Source organism: Vitis vinifera, chromosome 7 (genome assembly GCF_030704535.1).
Source record: "Vitis vinifera cultivar Pinot Noir 40024 chromosome 7, ASM3070453v1".
Classification (NCBI taxonomy): Eukaryota; Viridiplantae; Streptophyta; class Magnoliopsida; order Vitales; family Vitaceae; genus Vitis; species Vitis vinifera.
The window spans coordinates 24,723,242-24,745,342 of record NC_081811.1 but is presented as its reverse complement, the minus strand read 5'-3'; the positions used below and the strand labels follow the sequence as shown (position 1 = coordinate 24,745,342).

Below are 22,101 nucleotides of genomic sequence, written 5' to 3'. Positions count from 1 at the left end.
GATAAATAAAATTAACCTTGGTAAAAAAATAGTTTTTTAACATTGTAAATGATAATTGGGATTTTTTTAGGAATAGAAGTTTTATTTTAAGTTTATTTGAAAATTTGAAATATTGTTTAATATGTTTTCTTTGCAAATATATTTTAAAAATAATTTTTATTACTTTATTTTTGCATAATTATTTCTTAAAATAATATTTTTAAAAATAAAAATAATTAAATATATGTTTTTAAAAAAATTGTATTTTTTAAATAAGTTTTCATTGTCTTTTCTGGTTTAGAAATAAGTTTTTTTATTTTTGAGGATAAAAATTTTTCTTTAAAAGCGGTGTTAAATGGGTTAAAATTTTAATATTCTAATTTCATTACTATCATTAAAAAAATATAATATTCCTTTTTGGAAAAATAAAAACTAAAACAAAATAATAACCACTTCATGTTGCCTCCTTCAAGTCTTTTCACGAATGTCTTCGCATTTCCCTTGCATCCTTCTAACCGATACCTAAAATTAAAATAATAGAAAAAATAAAAAATAAAAAAGAAGAAATGGGTATGAAACCCACCCAACCGGTTTTTGGCGGGTTCAAATAGAGTATTCTGGGTAAAACAACGTAACAGAGGTAAATTAAGTCATCCACCTTCTTGCTAGGGCCACTGCGGGGAGGAAGGAGGAGGAAGAAAGAAGAATGCAATGCTCAAACACATACTGGGCATCAAGTGTTCATCCTCCTGGTCGGTTCTTTACTCAGAGCTCTCATCATAATGAAGATACTAGTTGTCCAGTGGTAACTCTTCCTCTACCTTCGCACGTGAAATCCATCACAAGCCCATCCAATCCATTTGTAAAGCACTGCTTCAAGCTCCGTCACAGTTCTTCTTATCGCTACTCTCATGGTTCTGCTCTTGTTGTGGGCACTACTCCCATAAGGTGAGTAACCCTCTTTTTCTGCATTTATTTTATGTGGGTTCTTGCCCTATTTAAATGCGTATCTGCTATTTTTTTTATAGTTTGGCTACTGTTTAGTTGCTCAGAAATTGAGGACACAGGTGTTTTGGTTTCTAATTATCAATGCGCAACTGCATTTAACCCAAAGAACTGAAGCTGTTTGGTTGATGTCCCACGCTAATTCTGCTTCATTTTTTCCCAAATTTTTATCTGGGTTTTTGATAGCTGTCATCTGGCTACCAAATTTAAATTGGTATCTTCTAGTTTTATTGGTGGCTTCCGTTTGGTTGCTGAGGATACGGAGGAATGGAGACGGCAAATTTTGAATCTTTTGTCCTCTATACTTCGGTTTGAAAGCATAAAATCCTTTAGCCAAAGAACTATCCCTGCGAAGTTTCATGCTAATTCTCCCATATTTGTTTGATTCTCTGAAATTATTAGTTAAAAATTGAAGTGGGTATTGCATTTTTTTCCTCCCCTTTGCCTTTGTTTGGTTGTTGAGAAAATGGAGGCAAATAGCTGAAATGAAAATCCTGATTTAGTCCCTTACTTGTTTCAGAACAAATAGACTATTGACTCAAATAATGCACGATCTTTAGAGTAAAAAATTTCAGTACGTTTGTTCTTGCATCCTCAGCAATCATTGTTACCATTGGGTCTTCATTTTGTTTATACTTTAGTGCATTTGATATTCGATCCATTTTTCAAGGTGTCACCTCTTGGGCAGTTCCAATATCCATAGAGCAACAAATTATAATACTCATTTGCAGAATAATAACTTGCTTGTGTAAATTAATATTTAATATTTTTTATGTGTTTGTCAATCAATTCTCACATATAGGCACTCTTGCTTTTGAGCATAGCACTTTCTTCAAGTCAACCCAGTTTCAGCTTTAGCAAGCTATAGCCTGAGTAGTTTCCATTGTTTATGTTTATTAGTCATCTGTGACGTTATATGCCTGTCAAGATGCCTCTTGAGCCGGTTGCCCTATGGAAAGTGGCTGCTTTTAATTTTTGTCTTCCAGATTTTATCTCTTGGTTAGTATAACATGGTTAGATGTCCCAAATTGCTAGGAAATGTCTGTAACCTAAGAAATTCTGTCATTTGTTGCACTCTTCTAGGTGTAATAGTGCTGTTGCAGTATCCATAAATTGCCTGTTCCTTAAGGTAAAGAAAATCACCAAGGAATAAATGGATAGGGACACTTTTTACTGAGCAGGTTTGCAGGTGATATTTCTGTAATCTCAAGTATTGCCTTAAGTCAATGATTTATGGATCTACTTTATGGGTTCTGCTTATCATGGTTAACTGTGATGAAGCTCACTATTATCCTTGTGACTTACATTATCATGAATAAGTGTCTTTTCAGAGTATGGAGTTGCTTTTCTCTTGAGTTTTGATTTTCTTCTGTGAACTTTCATGTCTTGTCCACTACTTTTTATAATGGCTGGTCTGGTGTCCATCTTTATATATGACCATCTTTCTTCTTTGTCCTACATATAGGTTGCTGTCCAACACTATATCCTGAAATCTGTTTGATTTATGTGTCATAACATCAATTAACTCATAAATTGTTTACAGGGAAATATACAAGTTTCAACAGTCAACCCAAGAGAGAACTGTTGAAATGGATTGTTTACTTATACTTGATAAAGCTGAGATTCCTGAAGGGCTAGATGTTTTCTCTGTTCGTCTTGTGCGTGTGAGCTCTATGGTGATGAAAAAACTTTCTGGGTTGCAATCAACTGAATCTGTTGAAGCTATTGCCCTGATGAGAATTCCTACCAGTTTCTTCAGTGTAAATGATGATACATATGAAAAAGACTGTCGGAGGTGGTTCCAATCTCCTCATCGAATTCTAGTTCTTGATAGGATCCAGGTGATTCTCACTGTTATCCCTAATAGTTAATGTTATTAGGTGCCTGTTGATTTGTATTCTCTGAAGAACTGTCATAACTATTTAGGTTAAAAAATGGCACCATGTGCCTCTTGGCTGAATGTTATCTTAGAACTGCTAAAGTTCAGTTGGTTTTGTCATGGTACTGTCACTTCCCGGGTTGTTTACCCCAAAAAACAATGGTAGTAATAATCTAAATAATAGAAGATAAAAGAAAAGAAAATGATGGCATCAAGTTGAAATTGAAATCATGTGTTTCTCAGTTTACATATTATGATATCTAAACAGCGAAGGTCAATTTGCTCTCTGCATTCTGCTTCTTGTGCCACTGATGCTGAAGCTCAACTGCCTAATATTTCTTTTATTCATCTCATCTTAAACAAATATGTGTGGAACCACTATGATAAAGTTCAGAAGCCCTAGTGAAAATAAATCATGAAATATCTTGATTAGATCACCTTTTTTCAGAGAAAGAATGGAATCCATTTGAAAGCCCTTTTGTAAATATATGTTGACTATAGCTATTGCCTAAAATACCACAACCTGCTCCCTGATATGATAAATATAATAATAGCTTCCTTTGTGATTACTCAATGATTATGAATTATATTTGAATTCAGTTTCTTCCGTGAAGATTCTAGGCATTTATCATATCACTAATTTTGTAAAGTTGTTCCCTGCAGGACCCAGGTAACCTTGGTACATTACTTAGATCAGCTATGGCCTTTAGATGGGTGAGAAACAAGTTTTATTCCTCAACAATCTGTTCTTTTTCTCTTTTTCTCTCTTCATCCTTCTATTCTTGCTTTACCCATCATTAAGCTTATTTGCATGCTGCTTTGAGCCTCGGACACTCCCATTGTGCGTTGCTGAACCTCCTCTTTCTGAATTTTCAATCTTGAAGACACTGATATATCAATCTAATTAAAGAATCAGCCAAAGTAATGATCTCAACATTGTTGTTGTTGATTTTTTATTTCTTGTTTTTACTGGGTTATGAGCAGTTTGTTTCTATTACTGGAAGTTTATATAGAATGGATTCCATCTCATAGGTTGGTAAGTTTCAAATTACAAGGGTGTTTTTTTTTTAAATTCATTTCTGTTTACTGGACAGCCTGTTCACCTATCTGAACTGATAATCAAGGGTTTTCACTAATTGAAGCCAAACAAAATTTTCATTCAGTGAAATATCTGTCATGCAGTTATTATTCATTCTAGTTTTTTCCCCTTACAAGCTATATGTATTGTGATTTATTGTTGTAAGGTCTTAATCTATTGTGATTTTTTATTTTTAGGGTGGTGTTTTTCTGCTGAGTGGGTGTTGTGATCCATTCAATGAGAAGGCCCTCCGAGCTAGCCGGGGAGCCTCTTTTCAGCTCCCTATAGTTTCTGGCAGTTGGATTCATCTAGAAACCCTCAAAAATGAATTCCAAATGAAGATGATAGCTGGCCATCCTGACAGTAACCAGAAAAGGAAGCCAGTGTCTCCTCTTTCTCAAGGGCTGGCTGATTCTTTAGCAGATGTACCATTGTGCTTGGTTCTGGGCAGCGAGGGGAGTGGCCTTTCAGAGAAATCCTGGCAGTTATGTGAGCTTGTAAGCATTCCAATGGCAGGAGAGTTTGAGTCTCTCAATGTTTCAGTTGCAGGTGGGATTTTCTTGTATATGCTACAACCTCAGAACCGAAGAGTTTGATTCTCCTTTGGGAACTTATTGCAAAGCCTAATTGAGAAATATACAGCTCAGGTAGTATGCTCCTTGGTCCTCTTTTCTATTTGTTTCATGGAAATCCTTTCCTTCCATCTCCCTTTTTGGTTACAATTAAATAATTGCACTTCTATGGCAAAAAAAGGACTTAGGGTGCATTTAGTAGGTAGGAATTGGAAAAGAAATAGGATGGTTATAGAGGTAAACCACAATCCCATGCAGAAGAGAGGAATCAAAATCCTATTAAAAGTGAGATTTGGTTTTCATATCAATAAATTTTTTATTCTCTTTCTCATTCCAAAAAATAATCCAAACACCGTATTGGATAAGAATGAAATTTTCATTCTCTATTCCAGTGTTCTGAATGGGAATCCATTGTTTTTCTTCATGATACAGCTACAACGATGTCTAAAAAAATTGATCTTGTACGGTATGAATTGATGGTAGCAAAGATGGTCTCTCATTTGGAAGACAATAGCCATAATCTTTGTTTATATGATTTTTCTAATATTCTTTGATAATAAAATAGCAGATAAATAATTCCATTATAATTTATCATTTGAAATAGTTAGAGAAGTTTTTTCTTTTATAATGAAAGATACTAATATAATAACACACAAGATATAAAGAAAAAACACTAAGAATTGCTATTAGAGCTTGGATGAAACCAAGGTTGTTTGTTATTGGGTTTACTAGCTAGAAAAAAAAAAAGAAAAAAGAAAAAAAAAAGATGAAAAAGGTTTGCTAGTCTAGACTATAGTTACCAATAAGAAGTTTGATTGGATTAACATTTTTGGGATATGCCAATGCTAATGTATGGGATATCTTGTGGTAACAATATTTGGATATTACTCTTGATAAACAAAACCCAAAGACGTCGATGGTAAAGAGTGGGTAAGGTTTAATAGAAAAACATGTAATTTTATTCATTTATGTTTTGTTAAAGCTTAGAAAACTTCACCACCGAGAAGACATACAAAAATCATATGGAAAACATTGGACAAGTACATGACAAAGAGTTTGAAAATTTACTTTATTTGAAAAAGATACCTTTTTGCTTTGATTATTAACTAGGTATGTTTATGAATAATCACATGCATGTTTGTGATAACATAATAACATATTTGTTGGGGGTGAAGTGCTTATCCATCCTCAATAAGGCTCTTTTATGCAAATGGAGTTGGAGGTTTGCAATTGAGAGATAGGCCTTTTGGAATCAAGTGATAAGGGGAAAGTATGGGGAGGAGCAAAGGGATGGTGTACTAAGGAAGTGAGGGATGACCATGGTGTGGGGTGGTGGAAAATAATTAGGAAGGAGTGGTACTTGGTAAGTAGTAGACTTTCCTTTTTGGTGGGTGATGGACGGAGGGTGAGATTTTGGAAGGATAATTGGTTTGGGGCTTTACCTTTTTGCGTTTCTTTTCCTTCATTATTTGCTCTAGCCGTCTCTAAGGATGCTTGGGTGAATGATGTGTGGAGTTCTGCTGATGGAGGGGGGAGTTGGAGCTTGCTTTTCTTTAGATCCTTTAATGATTGGGAGGTGGATGAGGTGGACAGATTCTTATCGAGTCTCAATGGGAAGAGTGTTCAGCAAGACGAGGAAGATAGGGTGCTTTGGAAGGAGACTAAGTGCGGAAGGTTTTCTGTTAAATCCCAATACAAAGCCTTAGAACCAAGCTCTACAATTTCCTTCTCATTGAATATCATTTAGAAATTTTGTGTGCAACCCAAAGTGAGGTTTTTTTGGGAGGGAAGCAACATGGGGAAGAGCTCTCACTTTGGATCAAATTCAGAAGAGAGGATGGATGTTAGCAAATAGATGTTACCTCTATCAAATGCATGAAGAACCGATAGATTACATCCTTCTCCATTGTGCCAAGACAAGGAACTTATGGGAGTTGTTTTTCACTCTTTTTGAGGTGCAGTGGGTGTTGCTTGCATCAATTAGGGTGACTTTTTTGGGATGGGATGGGTCCTTTGTGGGAAGGAAGAGGAGGAAAGTTTGGAAAGTAGGCCCCTTATGCATTTTTTGGACAGTTTGGAAGGCTAGGTACAAAATTGTGTTTGAAGATAATGTGTTATCCATCCAAAGACTTAAAAGTTCTTTTGTTTATTTTCTTTGGTTGGAGACGAAATTGTTCATAAAAGATGGTCATTCGACGTTAGTTGGTTTGTTTGATTGGTTAAGCTCCCATTGAGGGTGAGGTCTTTTTGTTCCTTCTTGCTTACAACTGTTTTTGTTCTAGTTGGGTGGGGGTTGGTGTATATTTTTTTTTGTTTTTTTGAGTCGTTGTTTTGGTGTCTCTTTATAATATATTATTACCTCTCTTTACTTATAAAAAAAAAAACATATTTATTAAATTTGGATGAAAATGTTGAAGATGATAATAAAACTTTGTTCTTGTTGAATTTTCTTTTTGGTGAGTATAAACATCTCACCATTACCTTACTTTATGGTAAGGGTAAATGGACTTTATGTTGTGCATATTGCTTTACTAAACTTTAAATGCAGGAAGAATGACCAAAAGATTCATAGGGATGTGTTAGCAAAAGCATTGACATTGAGAGGTCGATCTCAAAGCCATAAACTTGGAAAAATAGGCAATTCTCGATCGAAAGGCAAGTCTATGAAAAATGAATATACCTTTTTGGCATGAAAATGGGCATTAGAAGAGGATTGTTGTAAGTTACAAAAGAAGAATGATGGAAAAAATAGTCCGTAATTAGTATTTGTAATGTCATCGACAATCCTTCTTTTAATGCCCCTTTTCACAATAAAAAACGTATTCTCCTTTCAAACGTTTGCCTTTAGATTAAGAGTTGCCTCTTACCCTTACCATAAAATGAGATAACAATGAGATGTTTATAGTAATTAAGAAAAACATAAAAAAAAACAAAGTTTTTTTAACATTTTAATAATCTCATTCAAATTCAACAAAGCTGTTAAAGGCGTGTATGTGATTATTTATAAACATATCTAGTTGATAGTAAAGGCGAAAAAGTTTTTGTTCAAATAGAGTTAATTTTCCAGACTCTTTGTCATATACTTGTCCTTCAATGTCTTCTATAAGATTTTTAGAGATGTTTCCATCATGATGAAATATTTCTAAGCTTTAGTAATACATAAATGAATAGAACTATGTGCTTGATAGTAGATCTTTGCATTTTTTATCATCCATGTCTTCTGGATTTTCTTAAGAGTAGTATCAAAATTTTGTCGACATAAGATAGTCAATGACTCACAGTACCATATTTCAAAATTATTAGCCCTATCAAATTTATCAATCTCAAATTTTGGATTAAGGAAGCCTCTACCATCTTTCTTTTAGCTAGTAAACCTAATAATGAACAATTTTGAATAGAACAAGACTTTGATTCTAATTTTTTTGACAAAGACTCATAGTATTAAATAAATGTATTTAATATGAAAAAACAAAAACAAAAGTAAGACCAAATAATACAAACAAAAGATGGACATAATACATATAAGGTTGGGAAAAAATTTCTTATCTACATCATGATGGTAATTAATCTACTAAGTTCAAATAAAAGAATTATAAAATTTGAAGAATGTCAAACTTGAAAGGTTTTACTTATCTTCAATTTATCTTCATATGACTTTGACCGATAAATGGGAGTTGGGGGTGTTACAAATTTGAATAAAAATTACAACTTCTTGGAAATTTCAAAAATAGTTTTTTTTTTTTTTTTTACTTTGAAAACATGTTTGAGAATTTATTTTGAAAATAAACTATTTTTTAAGAATAAATTTTAGGTTAGACAGGTTTTTAAAGTAAACTTTAGGTGTTTTTAGTTATTTTTATAATATTTTATTTTGAGCAATAATTAAAAATATAAAAATGTTTTTAAAAAATTTGTATTATAGACTAAAAAATGAAGGAAATTATTTTTCTTGTTTGAGTTTTCAAATAGAATCTTATTCTTGAAAATAATTAAGAATGGTTTTGAAAAAAAAAATTAAAGATTGTTTTCTAAGAATTTTTTAATTTGAGGCAAAAAAAAAAAAAAAAAAAACCTTAAAGGACCAATCAAGAAAATAATATTAGTAAATATATTTGGGTCTATTTGTTAGTTGTTTTCGAAAACAATTTTTAAGAATAATTTTTAAAAATTGTTATCTAATGTTTTATAAAACAAAAATTTGTTTTGAAACCTAAAGTGATTTTAATATTTTCAAAATATATTTTAAAAATTATTTTTATATTTAGTATTTTATTTTTAATCATTCTATATTTTTGTATAATTATTTTTTAAAATAATTCTAAAAAAACAAGTGAAAACAATAGAAAACAACTAAAAAATATTCTCTAAAACACCATGTTTTCTCTTTTTAAGAACACAAAATAGAAAACAATTTTTGGTTGGTAAATATATTTTTCTATTTTTTTTATTTTAAAGAATATAAAACTATTCTTGAGAATATAAAACTATTTTTGAAAACAGTTATAAAAAAGACCCTAGTTTTAGTATCTTCTAATTCTAAACCGTCTTTTTTCATTTGTTCATACAATTATATATTATCTTTTGATCAAAATATATAAATACTTAAAATATAAAATTTATAATCAATTAATATGTGTTTGAATTAATTTCTTTTTTTAATAAGGAATTCATTTCTTGTTTACAATATTTTAAGATTTTTCCATTCATTTGTTTTGATCTAGCTTTGGTAGGTATGTTTATCTATTTATTTATATCATTACTTTATAATATATCTTATATCTTATGATTATTGTTTGAACTTGTTCAACAAAGTTCATATTTTTTGTCTTTATATTTAGAGTTAAGTTTGACAAAATACTAAGACCATTTAAATTCATCTAGAAGTTTGAAAAAATGGTTAAAATAAACAAGATTATTTTAAAATATATTATGACTATTGTTTGAGCTTGTTGAACAAAGTTCATATTTTTTGTCCGTATATTTAGGTTTAAGCTTGACAAAATGCTAGAATCATTTAAATTAATCGAGAAGTTTGAAAAAATAATTAAAATAAACAAGATTATTTGTAAGAACAAAATCAGAAAATCTTGAAACTCTGACATTTCTTAAACAAACAAATGTTGGAGTATCTAATCTTAGCATTTGTGTCAATGTCGGTGATATTTTGCATCATTTTTGAAGCATCTGTTTTCGAAGCCAAAGATAAATTTAAATATATTTTTGGATTAAATTTCCGAAAATTAAAAATAAAATAATAAAATTTTGGAAAAAGTGAAGAGTGTAGTGGAGGGAAAGAGGTCTGAACAGAAAGGACAGCTTGTTTCGTGATCTCGAATAGATCTTGCAAGAAAATTGCATCATTTTCATTTTTTTTTTTAATGTCCGAAATTTATGAGTAATTTTTTATTTTTTTTAAAATAATTTCGGGGCTTATTGGATCACTTGAGAGTTGAGATCTGAATAGCAGAAGAGCACCAATCTCAGGCCCCTCTCTAACTCTAATGCTAGCCCTCTCCGCCGGGAGACACATTGGGTAATGACGGCGGTGAAGTCTCCTCAACAAGCAGTGGCTTCCTCAACGCTCTGTTCCATCCATGGATCTCTCCTCACTCTGGCCACCCTAACCCTAATCTCATTTACCTACATTTCCCTCAAATCCCTCCACTCTCCTTTTCATGACCCTTCCTTCAATTCCTCGCCTCCTCCTCAGGTACTACGTCTTCACTTTTACTTCTTCGGATGGTTCTGACTTCTCAGGCATTTAACTGTTTTGATTGTGTTGTTTTTGTGTGGGTGAACTGTGAAGGTGATTAGCCGAGTGGAACATTTGGTTGAGGAGGAGGATTCGCCATTTTCGGATATTTATCATTCGCCGGAGATTTTTAGGTTGAATTATAGGGAGATGGAGAAGAATTTCAAGGTGTATATATATCCTGATGGGGATCCCAATACGTTTTACCAGACGCCCAGGAAGCTCACCGGCAAGTACGCCAGCGAGGGTTACTTCTTCCAGAATATTCGAGATAGTCGATTCCGTACGAATGATCCGGATCAGGCTCACCTCTTCTTCATTCCGATCTCGTGTCATAAGATGCGAGGGAAGGTGAGGATTTGGTCTCTGTTGTGTGTTGAGAAGATGGGTACTTTGCATTCTAACTCTTGTTTGATTGCATTTGCATTTTGTAATTCATTACCATGTTCTACAATCCTAATGCGTTGAACTCACTGAGTATTTTCATACTGATAGATTAGGACGGTAATAGAGTGAACTCAGTGGGTCTTTTATAATGATTGATCAGTATGGTAGCAGAGTTTTAGGCAATTGTAGGCCTCCGGCATTAACATATGGCTAATTAGGCGGAGAGCTGAACTTGGACATTCGTTCAGTTTAGTCCTGTTTCAGTCAAGTAGCACTGTTACACACATTATGAGCAATTGCCAGAGTACTTCCCTGGTCTTATTTCCTTGATTTTATTGTTTTGCCATATTTCTTTTCTATGGGCATTTCCTTTTGTTGACAAGAATTGTATTGCCTAGTATATTTGTTTAACTGCTAATGTTTATCTTTGAAGATGTGCCCTTTAGTGAGTATTGATGGGCTTGCAATTCATTCTCACATGGGCATGATATTTCAATGTGAGACACAGATATTAACAGACTACTTTGCAGCGTGTTTAGATCTGATTAGGAATGCTTCTTCTCCTATACAAGATCTGGGTCCTTTCTATATTGGTAACAAGTTTGTATGGTTGTATCCAGGGCACATCATATGAGAACATGACTGTAATTGTCCAGAATTATGTGGGGAGCTTAATATCCAAGTATCCTTACTGGAATAGAACCCTGGGTGCTGATCATTTTTTTGTTACTTGTCATGATGTTGGTGTGAGGGCAACTGAAGGAGTTCCATTTCTGGTAAAGAATTCAATTCGAGTTGTGTGCTCTCCAAGTTATGATGTTGGATTCATTCCGCACAAAGATGTTGCTCTCCCTCAAGTATTGCAACCTTTTGCTCTTCCTGCTGGAGGAAATGATATAGAAAACAGGTAACATCTTCAACCTTTTGTTACTTTATTATATATATTTTTTACATGTAGTTTTAGAATCTTAGCTAAAGAATTGTGAGGTGTAACTCTCCCTTTTTGGATTCCATTTCCCATTTTGTTCAATTATTTGTAATCCATTTCAGTTATTCAAGCTGTGGCAAATAAACTACAAATTTTACCTCCCTTAGCTTCCCAAGGTGTTTCTGGAAATAAAAATTCAATTTGATGGTTAACTGGTGGTGTTTGTTTTTTTGGCTTTTTGCTTAAAACAATTTGTTTTCAGAATTTAGGTTGTTTGTTTTTCTACTTTTTCATGACTTGTTATAAACTTTTTACTAAATAGAAAAAGCTAAAATATGTAACTTTTTCTAAATAGAAAAAATAACATATTGGTTTTTCTTTATTTTTTAATACTTAATAGAAATAAAATACTACAAAAACAAACAACCTAATATTTAACACTATTAAGCATTAAGGTTCTATTTAGAATTAAGTAAAAAAACAAACACCACCATAATGCATTCTGTGTTTACTGATTCAAGTTTTAGCATAGCAATGTGCTTTAAGAAAAAAGAACTTCAGGAAGAACAACATTCTCATGTTTGCTACTGACATGATATCTGGCACGCCATTGGCATTGGCTTTTCGGTTTGCCAGTGATCTTGTTTCACATTGATCAATATCTACCCTTCAAGAGTTGAGTAAAACTTTGTTTGAATTATACTATCATTCATGGGAAATCTGTAATCTTGTTTGGGGTTGGACTTTCTATTTTGTTCCAACATCAATCCTCCAATTTACAAGGTTTTAAAAATTAAAATATTAAAGGATACAATTTTCAACTAAAATTATGGGTTAGACTTTGGTAGATTTAATTTCTATATATATACATATATATAATAAAAAAGAAAAAGAGAAAAGAAAAACCTCAAGCTCTGGAAAAGGAGGATGTTTATGGACCTTACGGTTACATTGCCTGAACCTTGGGAAGTGAAAAGCCAACACCAAATATACAGGGTTGAAACTTTATTGAGTTGAATTGTGGATTTTTAGATTGTGGTTCAGGTGGTATGGATCCTTGATACAAAGTTGTGTATCATATAATATTTGACATGTTTTGAGACAACTAGCCTACTTCTTGTCTATATGTTGTGTTCTTATTGCATATGAATAACTGTTTGTTTGCCTAATTGCCTTCTATAGGCTGTTGTAATTTAGCATGTTTCTCATACAACGAATTGAATGTAAGTTTTATGTGGATGGAAAGATCCCAGTTATGAGATTATTGCCTAAAATTGAGAAGCATACTTTGCAGGACAACTCTTGGCTTTTGGGCTGGTCATCGGAACTCCAAAATTAGAGTTATACTAGCACGTGTATGGGAGAATGACACTGAACTTGACATTATGAACAACAGAATAAATAGAGCTGCTGGAGAGCTTCTATATCAAAAAAGATTTTACAGGACTAAGTTCTGCATATGCCCAGGAGGTTCCCAGGTCAACAGTGCTCGCATAGCAGATTCAATCCATTATGGATGTGTTCCTGGTAAGATTTCTTTTCTTCTTCGGTGATGAGCTATGAAGTGGTTTGTGTTCCATCCTATCTAATTGTAAATTGACAATATGGTAAGTGTGGATTGTTACCCAATTCCTGGACACCTATGAAAATGGATGAATCAACAAAAATGAAACAACATAACAAGACTATGTTCTTCAACATTCATCCCATGCCATGGAGGAGATAAGAATAATTTGGTCTCGCTAGAATTGGTTGCAATGATTTCACCTCAATTCCCAAAAAAATTGGCACCTCTCCACCTACCCCTAAACCCATCCAGTCACCTGGACAACATAAATAATGGAAAGAAAGACCTGAAGATACTCTAGGAATCCTGTGTCACTAACCCTGATTGGGAATCTGCGTCTATTTACCCTCTAGTTAGCAAATGCTGGTAGGCTAGCTTGTGAGACAACTTGATGGTTGTGTGGAACATTCAGGCTGAACATGTTTTAGGAGCGACAGCAGAACTTTGGAATGCCTCTGATGCAGTAACAGAGGGCTAAAGCCTTAATATCATCATAAATTAGCTATGCTACATAGCATAAATCACAATGATATCAAGGGGTCCTTTAAAATAGTCAACTGTTTTTTTGGTTGAGTACTCTGCCTCTGCCTCAAGTTATGGACTTTCAACGTAAATGAAACTTTATTGCTGTTTTGCATGAATGCATAGAAAATTTCCCATCTTTCAGAAATTAGAATTCATCCTTATTCTTTTTATATTAAAAGGGCATTTACTAGTATCGATAATCAATGGGTTATATATGGTCCTAACATTAGGAGGCAATGTGTTAGATATGGTCCTAAGCATGCATTTTTTGCCAAAAAGTGCCCTTCCTCGAGATTTGAAACTCATTTAACTAGCTCAATGCCAAACTGTGGAGGTGCAGTTACAAACCCACTGGAGTGTGTTACCAGAGTTGAGGTTTTGCAATGTAATTGTCTGTCACACTTGAAATTTGGAATTTTTTTCCCTCTGGCATGTTACTTCTTGCAATAACACGTCTCTGCAATTGTTTTTTCTGAGTAATTTGGGTGATTTTCATGCAGTGATATTGTCCAATTATTATGACCTGCCATTTAATGACATCCTTGATTGGCGAAAATTTTCGGTCGTACTCAAGGAGCTTGATGTATACCAGCTTAAACAAATCCTCAAGGACATACCTGATGCAGAATTTGTTGCACTGCATAACAACTTGGTCCAGGTAGAACCTTCCCATTACAACTTAAAGAATTTAAATTGTGTAGTAAATTTATGATAGCCTTTCATTCCTTGGATGATTAAATTTCTGCCTGCTTGTAATTTCCTTTCTTTTAAGAAAAAAAATTAATTCCCTTTTTTTGTGTAAGAAGTGTTTAAGCTGTATTTCTTTTGTTTAGCACTGCTTTGGTTTTTGTCTTCATAAATAAAAGATAAAAGAACCCAATTAATGGTTGCTATTAGGAGTTGAAGTGTGCTCTCCTTTTTGTTTCCCTTTTTTCATGTTTTCTTTGACATGAAGAGTAGTTGCATTAAGATCTACATGAATAGAATAAACATCAATTCCTCAACAAGAACGTGCAGTCAATGATGAGAATTTATTTTGGCATATATCTACAGGTCCAGAAGCACTTCCAATGGAATTCACCTCCCATCAGATATGATGCATTCCATATGATCATGTATGAGCTCTGGTTGCGCCACCAAGTGATTAAGTATTGATATAATGAATATAATTCTGGTCCCTTGATGTCAATTAATATCTTGTAAATTGACATAGTTCTTCTGTCAAAATCTGTGTTCTAAGTATTGATAGGTCAATTTTATAGTTTTCTTTTTCTGTGTAATCATTCTTTTTGCAATAACCTCTCTGCCAAAAAGGAAAAAAAGGTTCTGCTATGTTATATTAATGTTTTGCAATCATTTGTCTGCTTTGCTTACTCCCATTATGCAATTTCACAAAGCTTCAGAGACTTTATTCCTGATATTCACATAGAAGAGGTAAAACTATTATTATGCATAAGCAATATCTACTACTTCAATCTCATGGGCTCTCTGGGTGCTACTAAAATTTGTTCCTCCCTCAAGCCCAGTGGTGTCAGTTGTAGGGGTATTGTTTGTCGACTGTTGGGGGCCCCTAGTAGAAGAATCAGAGGATTCTCTTTTTGTCGTCAAATAGACCAACATTGCAGCATACAGCATCATTACTGGAAAAATCACAACTCCTGCAAGGATTGATCCTGTCTTCGGTATATCGTTATTTGTCATCCATCCTATTAAACTTGAACTTAAGAAGTATATGTTGATACCAATTGAGCCAAACCCCAAGAGCCACGAGAGTAAGGTTACCTATCATCGAAGGGAGATTTGATGATGGGATGGCTGTTCAGAAAATTGCTTTCTACGCATATATAGAGCTAATAACTGGCAAATAGTGCTTAAAATTAAGATCTCACCATTATGGAGCTTCTATGAGCGCCCATCTTAGCTTTACTACTTGTGAATCGGAGGAGAGGAATCAGTGCAAATGGTAGCTCGAAGGATAAGATCATCTGGACTCACAAAGTAATGAAACAGTCAATGTTCATTCTTGTAGGGAAAGTTTACTTTTTTTTTTTTGTTTTTGGGTGTTGGGCTTGACTTACGGAAGCAATGATAATCAGCCTTGCAGCTCCGGAAGATCCACCTATGATGCAGACCATTAAGCTTGGAGCAATGGCTATGCACCGGGTGACCAAATTTCTTAACCAAAGCCTCATTTTCAAATCTAGAAAACCCTGTAAAACAAAACATTATAAAGTGTTTTCAAAAATCATTCCCACCACCAAGCTTCACCTTCAGAGGGGGAAAATGCCAGCAGACAGTGATATCAGAGTACTTAATAGCTCCCTGATTCAGATATAAATTAATAAAGAGTACCTGCATAATATACTGGCCAGCGTAGGTTCCAGTAACAGTTGAACTCTGACCAGATGCAAGCAAGGACACGGCATATAGCTTGGAACTCCAGTTTCCGAGAGCATTCTGTATTAATAATTTAGTACATTAACACTGAGCTCTCAGATCATGCTCCATACAGAAAGAAAAGAATAGTTGGAATTATGACCAGGAAAGCTGTTTTATACGAACATTAAGTAAGAAAGATGCGGACTCGAGAGTGATGTCCTCGCAATGATCCTTGTTTTGTGAAGAAGCATGTGGATTGGAGCAGACGCTGCCGCTCACAGATACAACGGCCACGTTTATAAGAAGTGCGATGAAAAGGGCTAGCCCGCTTTCAATGATGAAGTACTTGCTCGCACTCTGACCACGAATTTGGTGTTACTAAATGGTTAGTTGGTTAAGACTTAAATGTATATTGGAAGGTTGAAGTTCTCACCCTGATGGCATGAAAGGAGTGGGGGATTTTCCTTGAGGTGACCAGTGCTGAATGAAGAAATAGATTGTGCCTGCACCATTAGAGAAGTCCTTTCCACGTCACATTCATTATTCACCCCAATAAAAGCAGGGTGAGCCTACAGTAAAATAGTGTGTTTCAATTCAATCTCATGTTGGAAAATTAATTGGATCAAAATAATTATTTGATTAAACTATTTTTCAAGTTGACCAGATGGTCAACCTGGACCAAGTATCTACCTGAATATGATTAAACCCTTTTTGAATATGACCAACTTATTGCCCAATTATTGTGATCCAAATTCTCTCGTACAAGTATAACTAGGATGTTTGTGACCAATCCCAACAAATTAAATGGTAATTAGGTTTAACTACCAGACCTGCTCCCACGCCAATAAATTGGCGAAGGTGTCTTTTCAGCCCAAGAAATGTCTAGTCATTATAGCATGGCCCATGAAGCTCAAATAGTGAGCCTGGAATGGACACACCCTCAAGTTATGCTTCTTAAAATTGAGAAGTAATAAAAGTAGGGATAATCTTGTATGCTAGCTTCTCCAGATCGAGAATTAAGAATGGGAGGAAGATGATGAAAATTACGGCATGATGAGAGCTCCTAAAAGAGCGATGGCATCTCTGGTGGCTCCATCACCATTCAATTTAGGGACGAACATTCCGGTGACAACGTCCTTTGCACTAGGTCTGGCATGTACCATCACACTGCAGAAGCAGCCGCCCACTACTAATACCAATCCCCCGATCGCCACCTCCAGCTTCCTTATCTATCATTCATATTGTTTGAGGATACAAAAAGGTAAGCTTTGAGATTTAAAACTATTAATCAAGAAATAAATGATAAAACAAAAAAAGAAAAAGGATGAGACTTGATCAGTGCCACTCACACCATATCTCTGTAGTCCAAGGAGGAGAAGGGTACTCAAACCAGCCAGAAGAACACCGCCCCATATGGGTACGTGGAAGAGTATGTTGATAGCAAATGCCGTTCCTATCACTGCAATAAAACCCCCAATCAAAATCCTAGAGTAATATCCTACCCTGCTTCACAAACTATGTACTTCCATCTGTTTATATTTCCTTTCCGAAGCATCCAAACCTTCTGGGATGTCAGCTGCGATGACTGCGACCTCAGCAAGTATCCAAAGGCAATAATTCACCGGCTTCGGGTACTCCATCCTGCAGTGCTCCGAGAGATGCTTCCCTGTATGTAAACGTAAGTAATATATATGTACTGCAGATCATGGGGTTTGTTTTAAATGTCAAAAAGAGCTAGTTGGACTGGCATGCTGGTCAAAGATAAAAAAACAAGAGAAAAAAAAGGTTGCATGGTTAAAAGTAACTGTGTCTGATCTGTATCATCCTCCAAATCTTGGAGGGTTCTGATTAAGGATTACGACCTTTGTGAGCATGTATTTGCATGGAAGCCTGTAGAACATGCAAATACCTTTTTGTCCTATAAATATAGAAACAACCTGTTACCTGTAGCCACTCCTAGATTTGCTGAACGGGACTGTATGATGAAGGCGAAGATCAGCCCAACAAGCACGATCCACAACAGCTGTATATAAGCAGCTCGATTTAAAATTTGTCCATGAATATGTGTGTGTGAGGGAAAACAGTAGTGGGAGGAAGGAGAAGGAGAAGATGACCTCGTATTTGTGGTTAGCACCAGCTTGTAAATCTGTCTCCACTGCATTTGCACAGCAATTTACAAAGCAAAAAAGAGAAAAAAAAAAAATGTAATGTTAGCTATGACAGCAGTCCTGATGAAGAATACAACACACAATCTTTTAGAATAACAGATTACAGAGAGAGAGCTAACAGTTTCCAGGATCTAGATAAGCGACAGAGACCAGAAAACCCGGTCCTACATAACTCAAGAGCTTCTTCCATAGGGGGGTCTCTTGAATCTGAACCAGAGCCATGTGCCTCCTCAAGCTTCTCCTAACTCAATTATGTTATGTATTAAATTTCATGGAGTTGGATCTTTATAGAGCGACCCACGGAGAAGAGTACATGCGGTACAAACATTGAGCTGCCCCCTCCATCTGGAATTTCAAATCAAACATTAAATTGGTGGTTGGATTTTGTTATCATTATATGGACGTGTCACACATGTTTAAAGGGCATACTCACAACCCCATTCGTCATGCACTGATGAATTATTGCATGTACAGTTTTGAACTTCCCACGATTGGGCAATTGGGGAGCAATCAACATCATCAGTCTCTCTGATGCCAAACAACTCTACACTTATATGTACCCCTGGTTCTAACCCAAACCTCTTTTAATTTTCCTTGCCATAATCATGCCTTCGTTTTGCGTCTCCTTAGATTTTATTACTTCATACGACGCCTTTAATAAGTCATTATCAAAATAATATATATGTAATGATTCAATCCTAACCTATAGTAAACATATTATTTGTTTTGGTCCATTGAGCTCTTCAACCTCTTCTCTTTTACATGGTTTAGAGGAGTCTATCCAAACAACTCCACACTTATATGTACCCCTGGCTCTAACCCAAACCTCTTTTAATTTTCCTTGCTATAATCATGCCTTCATTTTGCGTCTCATTCGATGACCCCTTTGATAAGTCGTTATCAAAATAACATGTAATGATTAACATAATATTCGTTTTGATCCATTGAGCTCTTCAACCTCTTCTCTTTTGCATGGTTTAGAGGAGTCTATTACACATGTAAGATGGAAAATTTTCTCCAAATTAATATAAAATATCGCAATCATACTCCTCGGGAAAAAACATTATCCCCATCGTGTCCTATGGGTTGTGTCATTGTACTCTGAGTGTGGGACTAAGCCTTGTGGAACTAAATATATAAATAGACATTCTTACAATGTTAGACACATAAACACCCTTTATAGGATCAAATAAATAAACTTCAATAATGAAATCATAGATTTGACTATAATATCATTTATAATAACTTGTTCTTCTTATATAGATATTATTTGTTTTAAATTTAATAAGTCGTCATAGTTTTAAAACATGTCTATCTAATTAATTAGAGTTATTACATATGCAGGACCAAAAACTTATTCTCTTAACCAATGTTAGATATCACAATATCTTTTACTACCAATCTCAACTATCAAGACCATGTTAACTACCTTTGAGTACACCTCTAAATTCAAAACAAAAAGTTTATTGTATAAATAAGATCGGAACAAAACAAAAGAAGTTTGGTAAACTTGACTTTATACATGACTAGTGACATATTACCTTATATCATCTGGGTAAACTCAGTGTTCTTGTAGGTTGAATACTCTTAAGAAAATAGTTCCTATATAAATCTTCTTTAAAATGATCCGAAACAATAAGGCCTTGACATCTTGAAATCCTTTTTCTCCAACTTCCACAAAAGCTCTACCTTTCCTTCTTGTATGAAAGTGGTGACGGTTATTTTTTTATCCTTAGAGTAGCTCAAAGTTTTGACTAAAACACAATCTCTTTATTATATCATATGAGATTGTGTGGGGTTAGATGTAATAAACACTCCCTTCAAACCATTTAAAGTGTGTTTGACAGTAATTATAAGAAGTGTTTTTAATATTTGAAGAATAAAAATTTTCAAGCGTTACAAATGTTAGAAACATTTCATAGAATCACTACCAAACACACTCTTATTATAACTTGTTCTCTCCTATATATAGATACTATTATTTTGTGTCTAATATATCATCAAGACTTTAAAACTTGTTTATCTAATTTGAAGAAATCTACTATATATAGTATTAAGAATTTCTCTCATTATTTGATGTGAGATATTATATAGTCCTACTTCTATTCAAAAACATATTTGAACTATTTTAAGTGAAAATTTAAAATTTGAGTAAAAATTTCTGAATAAGCAATTACACACCCAATCTTATATCTCCATGGATTGCTCATGTTAAAACCAATCCTAGGTCTCTCTTGTGTACCATGAATGCACGCTTTCTAGTAGATTTCCATGAGTTGAAGTATTCATATTTGATAATTTTCATCTTTAAAGATCTTTTATGGATAGACCACATTTATAACTAACTAACTTCACATTCGATTAAAATTTTACTTGCAATCCTCTTTTACATTTCAATTTTTTTGCATCATCTTTATATCCAATCTTCAATCTTCAATCTTTTTCTAAACTCTTTTAAAAATATTTTCTTTTTTCCTTTTTAGAATTCTCCCCCCCCTAACTTTATGTAAATTTTTGTGTCAATGGAACTCTAATTATACCATGCATTAGTATATATATATATATATATATATATATATTATTCTTCAAAAAATAAAATAAAATGGATGAGGCCAGGCAGTAAAAGAATTGCCGACAACATACATGGCTGACATTTAACAGATGATTTGAGAAGGAGTGAAACAACGAACCATACGGCTACGAAAACAAAAGTTGGATAAATTTAATGCAAAAATTATTCAAACATAAAGTCGCTATCTACATAAAATAATTGATGGGGTGAGTATCAACTATGATGTTACAGGACTGGAGGATGCTTCGTTTTCAAAATAAATTGCTTACGCATCCTACTTCTTGTCCTCCTAGACCTGCTACAATTGGGACCATGATGTAAATAATTCCTGAGCTGGAGTATATCTCCCATGGAATGTTAAAAGTTCACACTTTTTATTCAAAGTGTTGCCAAAATTTGATAACATTCGACATTGATTCTAACATTTTACACTTGGGAGTTCTCTAATTACGATTAATTTTGTGCCACAAAATGTTCCTAAGCAGTTGTAGCAAGGGAGATGAGATGATTGATAAAAGTAGAAACACTCATGGTGAGTGATATCACTATGTTCTCATGTAGGGCAGAACATTTCTTATATACAACAGCAATGCTGGTAGAGCAAGAAGTCCGGGAGTTGTTTCGATTAAATGCCATAAAGGTGATACGGTTTGTAGGACAGCACTGCTAGTGCTGACCAAACTTGGAGGTACTGAGTTGGAAGGATACCAGTTTATGGGTGGTGTCCGGTCAATGTCTCCTCCTTTTAGGTATGTAGGGTTACTTTAGTTTTTACTTTTTACATCACCGTAGAGGCTAGCTATTTCATCTTATAAAATATCTTTGATATTTTACTTTAGTTATTACCAAAAACAAAGCAAGATTTTGAGGTTTTACATGGAATTGGAAAATATGCCCAAACCCAACAAATTTTCTTGGAAAGAATAATAATCTATGAGGAAATCTTTGTAATGCCTTTGAAAAATAATTCGATAAAACAGGAAAAAGGAAGAAAAAAAAACAAAAATACAAAACCCTGATGCCTGGGCTCATGATCAGGTGAGAAATTGAGATGGACGTGAAGCTAGATTCCACCCACATGAAATCATTCCAAAAAAGCAATAATAGCATTCAAGGTACATGGATTGTTGAATGCTAACCTCACATTCAGATTTGAGATGACAATGGGAGATACCACCCGTCCGTGCATATTGGATGGAGTTTAATTTTAATAAATGAATTTGAAATTTTTTTAAAAAATTCGAGGCAAATTCGGATATCGCCCTGCCCTTCCCCCACCTCGTCCTTCCCTAATTATATATAAAATTAAA

At 34.2% G+C, this 22,101-nt stretch overlaps 3 protein-coding genes across 3 annotated transcripts; 2 read left to right on the top strand and 1 right to left on the bottom strand.

The window, feature by feature from the left end:
- Nucleotides 1–485: 485 nt before the first annotated feature.
- LOC100259536 (uncharacterized) lies at nt 486–4,609 on the top strand. The gene is made up of 4 exons (XM_019218151.2): nt 486–927; nt 2,528–2,825; nt 3,527–3,577; nt 4,139–4,609. The coding sequence occupies exons 1-4, from the start codon at nt 686–688 to the stop codon at nt 4,535–4,537; spliced, it is 990 nt and encodes a 329-aa protein (XP_019073696.2). The 5' UTR covers nt 486–685; the 3' UTR covers nt 4,538–4,609.
- A 5,016-nt stretch (nt 4,610–9,625) lies between these two features.
- On the top strand, nt 9,626–15,028 carry LOC100264710 (probable glycosyltransferase At5g03795). Its single transcript, XM_010648141.3, has 6 exons — nt 9,626–10,223; nt 10,320–10,616; nt 11,273–11,559; nt 12,875–13,107; nt 14,173–14,330; nt 14,726–15,028. Exons 1-6 carry the CDS (start codon nt 10,050–10,052, stop codon nt 14,825–14,827), a joined length of 1,251 nt encoding a protein of 416 aa, XP_010646443.1. The 5' UTR covers nt 9,626–10,049; the 3' UTR covers nt 14,828–15,028.
- Nucleotides 15,029–15,092: 64 nt separating this feature from the next.
- Nucleotides 15,093–18,484, bottom strand: LOC100262929 (metal transporter Nramp7.2). The gene is made up of 12 exons (XM_002267036.5): nt 18,339–18,484; nt 18,166–18,206; nt 17,996–18,074; nt 17,613–17,717; nt 17,401–17,510; nt 17,099–17,280; nt 16,485–16,554; nt 16,235–16,408; nt 16,025–16,129; nt 15,751–15,882; nt 15,562–15,657; nt 15,093–15,454 (listed from the first exon to the last, which is right to left on the bottom strand). Exons 1-12 carry the CDS (start codon nt 18,439–18,441, stop codon nt 15,119–15,121), a joined length of 1,533 nt encoding a protein of 510 aa, XP_002267072.1. The 5' UTR covers nt 18,442–18,484; the 3' UTR covers nt 15,093–15,118.
- Nucleotides 18,485–22,101: the final 3,617 nt, after the last annotated feature.

Coding starts and splice junctions, on each gene's coding strand:
- LOC100259536 (XM_019218151.2), top strand. CDS start 686: ATGCAATGCTCAAACACATACTGGGCATCAAGTGTTCATCCTCCTGGT. Junction 2,826..3,526: donor TAGTTCTTGATAGGATCCAG/GTGATTCTCACT, acceptor TGTTCCCTGCAG/GACCCAGGTAACCTTGGTAC. Junction 3,578..4,138: donor CAGCTATGGCCTTTAGATGG/GTGAGAAACAAG, acceptor TTTTATTTTTAG/GGTGGTGTTTTTCTGCTGAG.
- LOC100264710 (XM_010648141.3), top strand. CDS start 10,050: ATGACGGCGGTGAAGTCTCCTCAACAAGCAGTGGCTTCCTCAACGCTC. Junction 13,108..14,172: donor CCATTATGGATGTGTTCCTG/GTAAGATTTCTT, acceptor ATTTTCATGCAG/TGATATTGTCCAATTATTAT. Junction 14,331..14,725: donor TGCATAACAACTTGGTCCAG/GTAGAACCTTCC, acceptor ATATATCTACAG/GTCCAGAAGCACTTCCAATG.
- LOC100262929 (XM_002267036.5), bottom strand. CDS start 18,441: ATGGCTCTGGTTCAGATTCAAGAGACCCCCCTATGGAAGAAGCTCTTG. Junction 15,883..16,024: donor CTGGCCAGTATATTATGCAG/GTACTCTTTATT, acceptor TTTGTTTTACAG/GGTTTTCTAGATTTGAAAAT. Junction 15,455..15,561: donor CTCATAGAAGCTCCATAATG/GTGAGATCTTAA, acceptor CTTCGATGATAG/GTAACCTTACTCTCGTGGCT.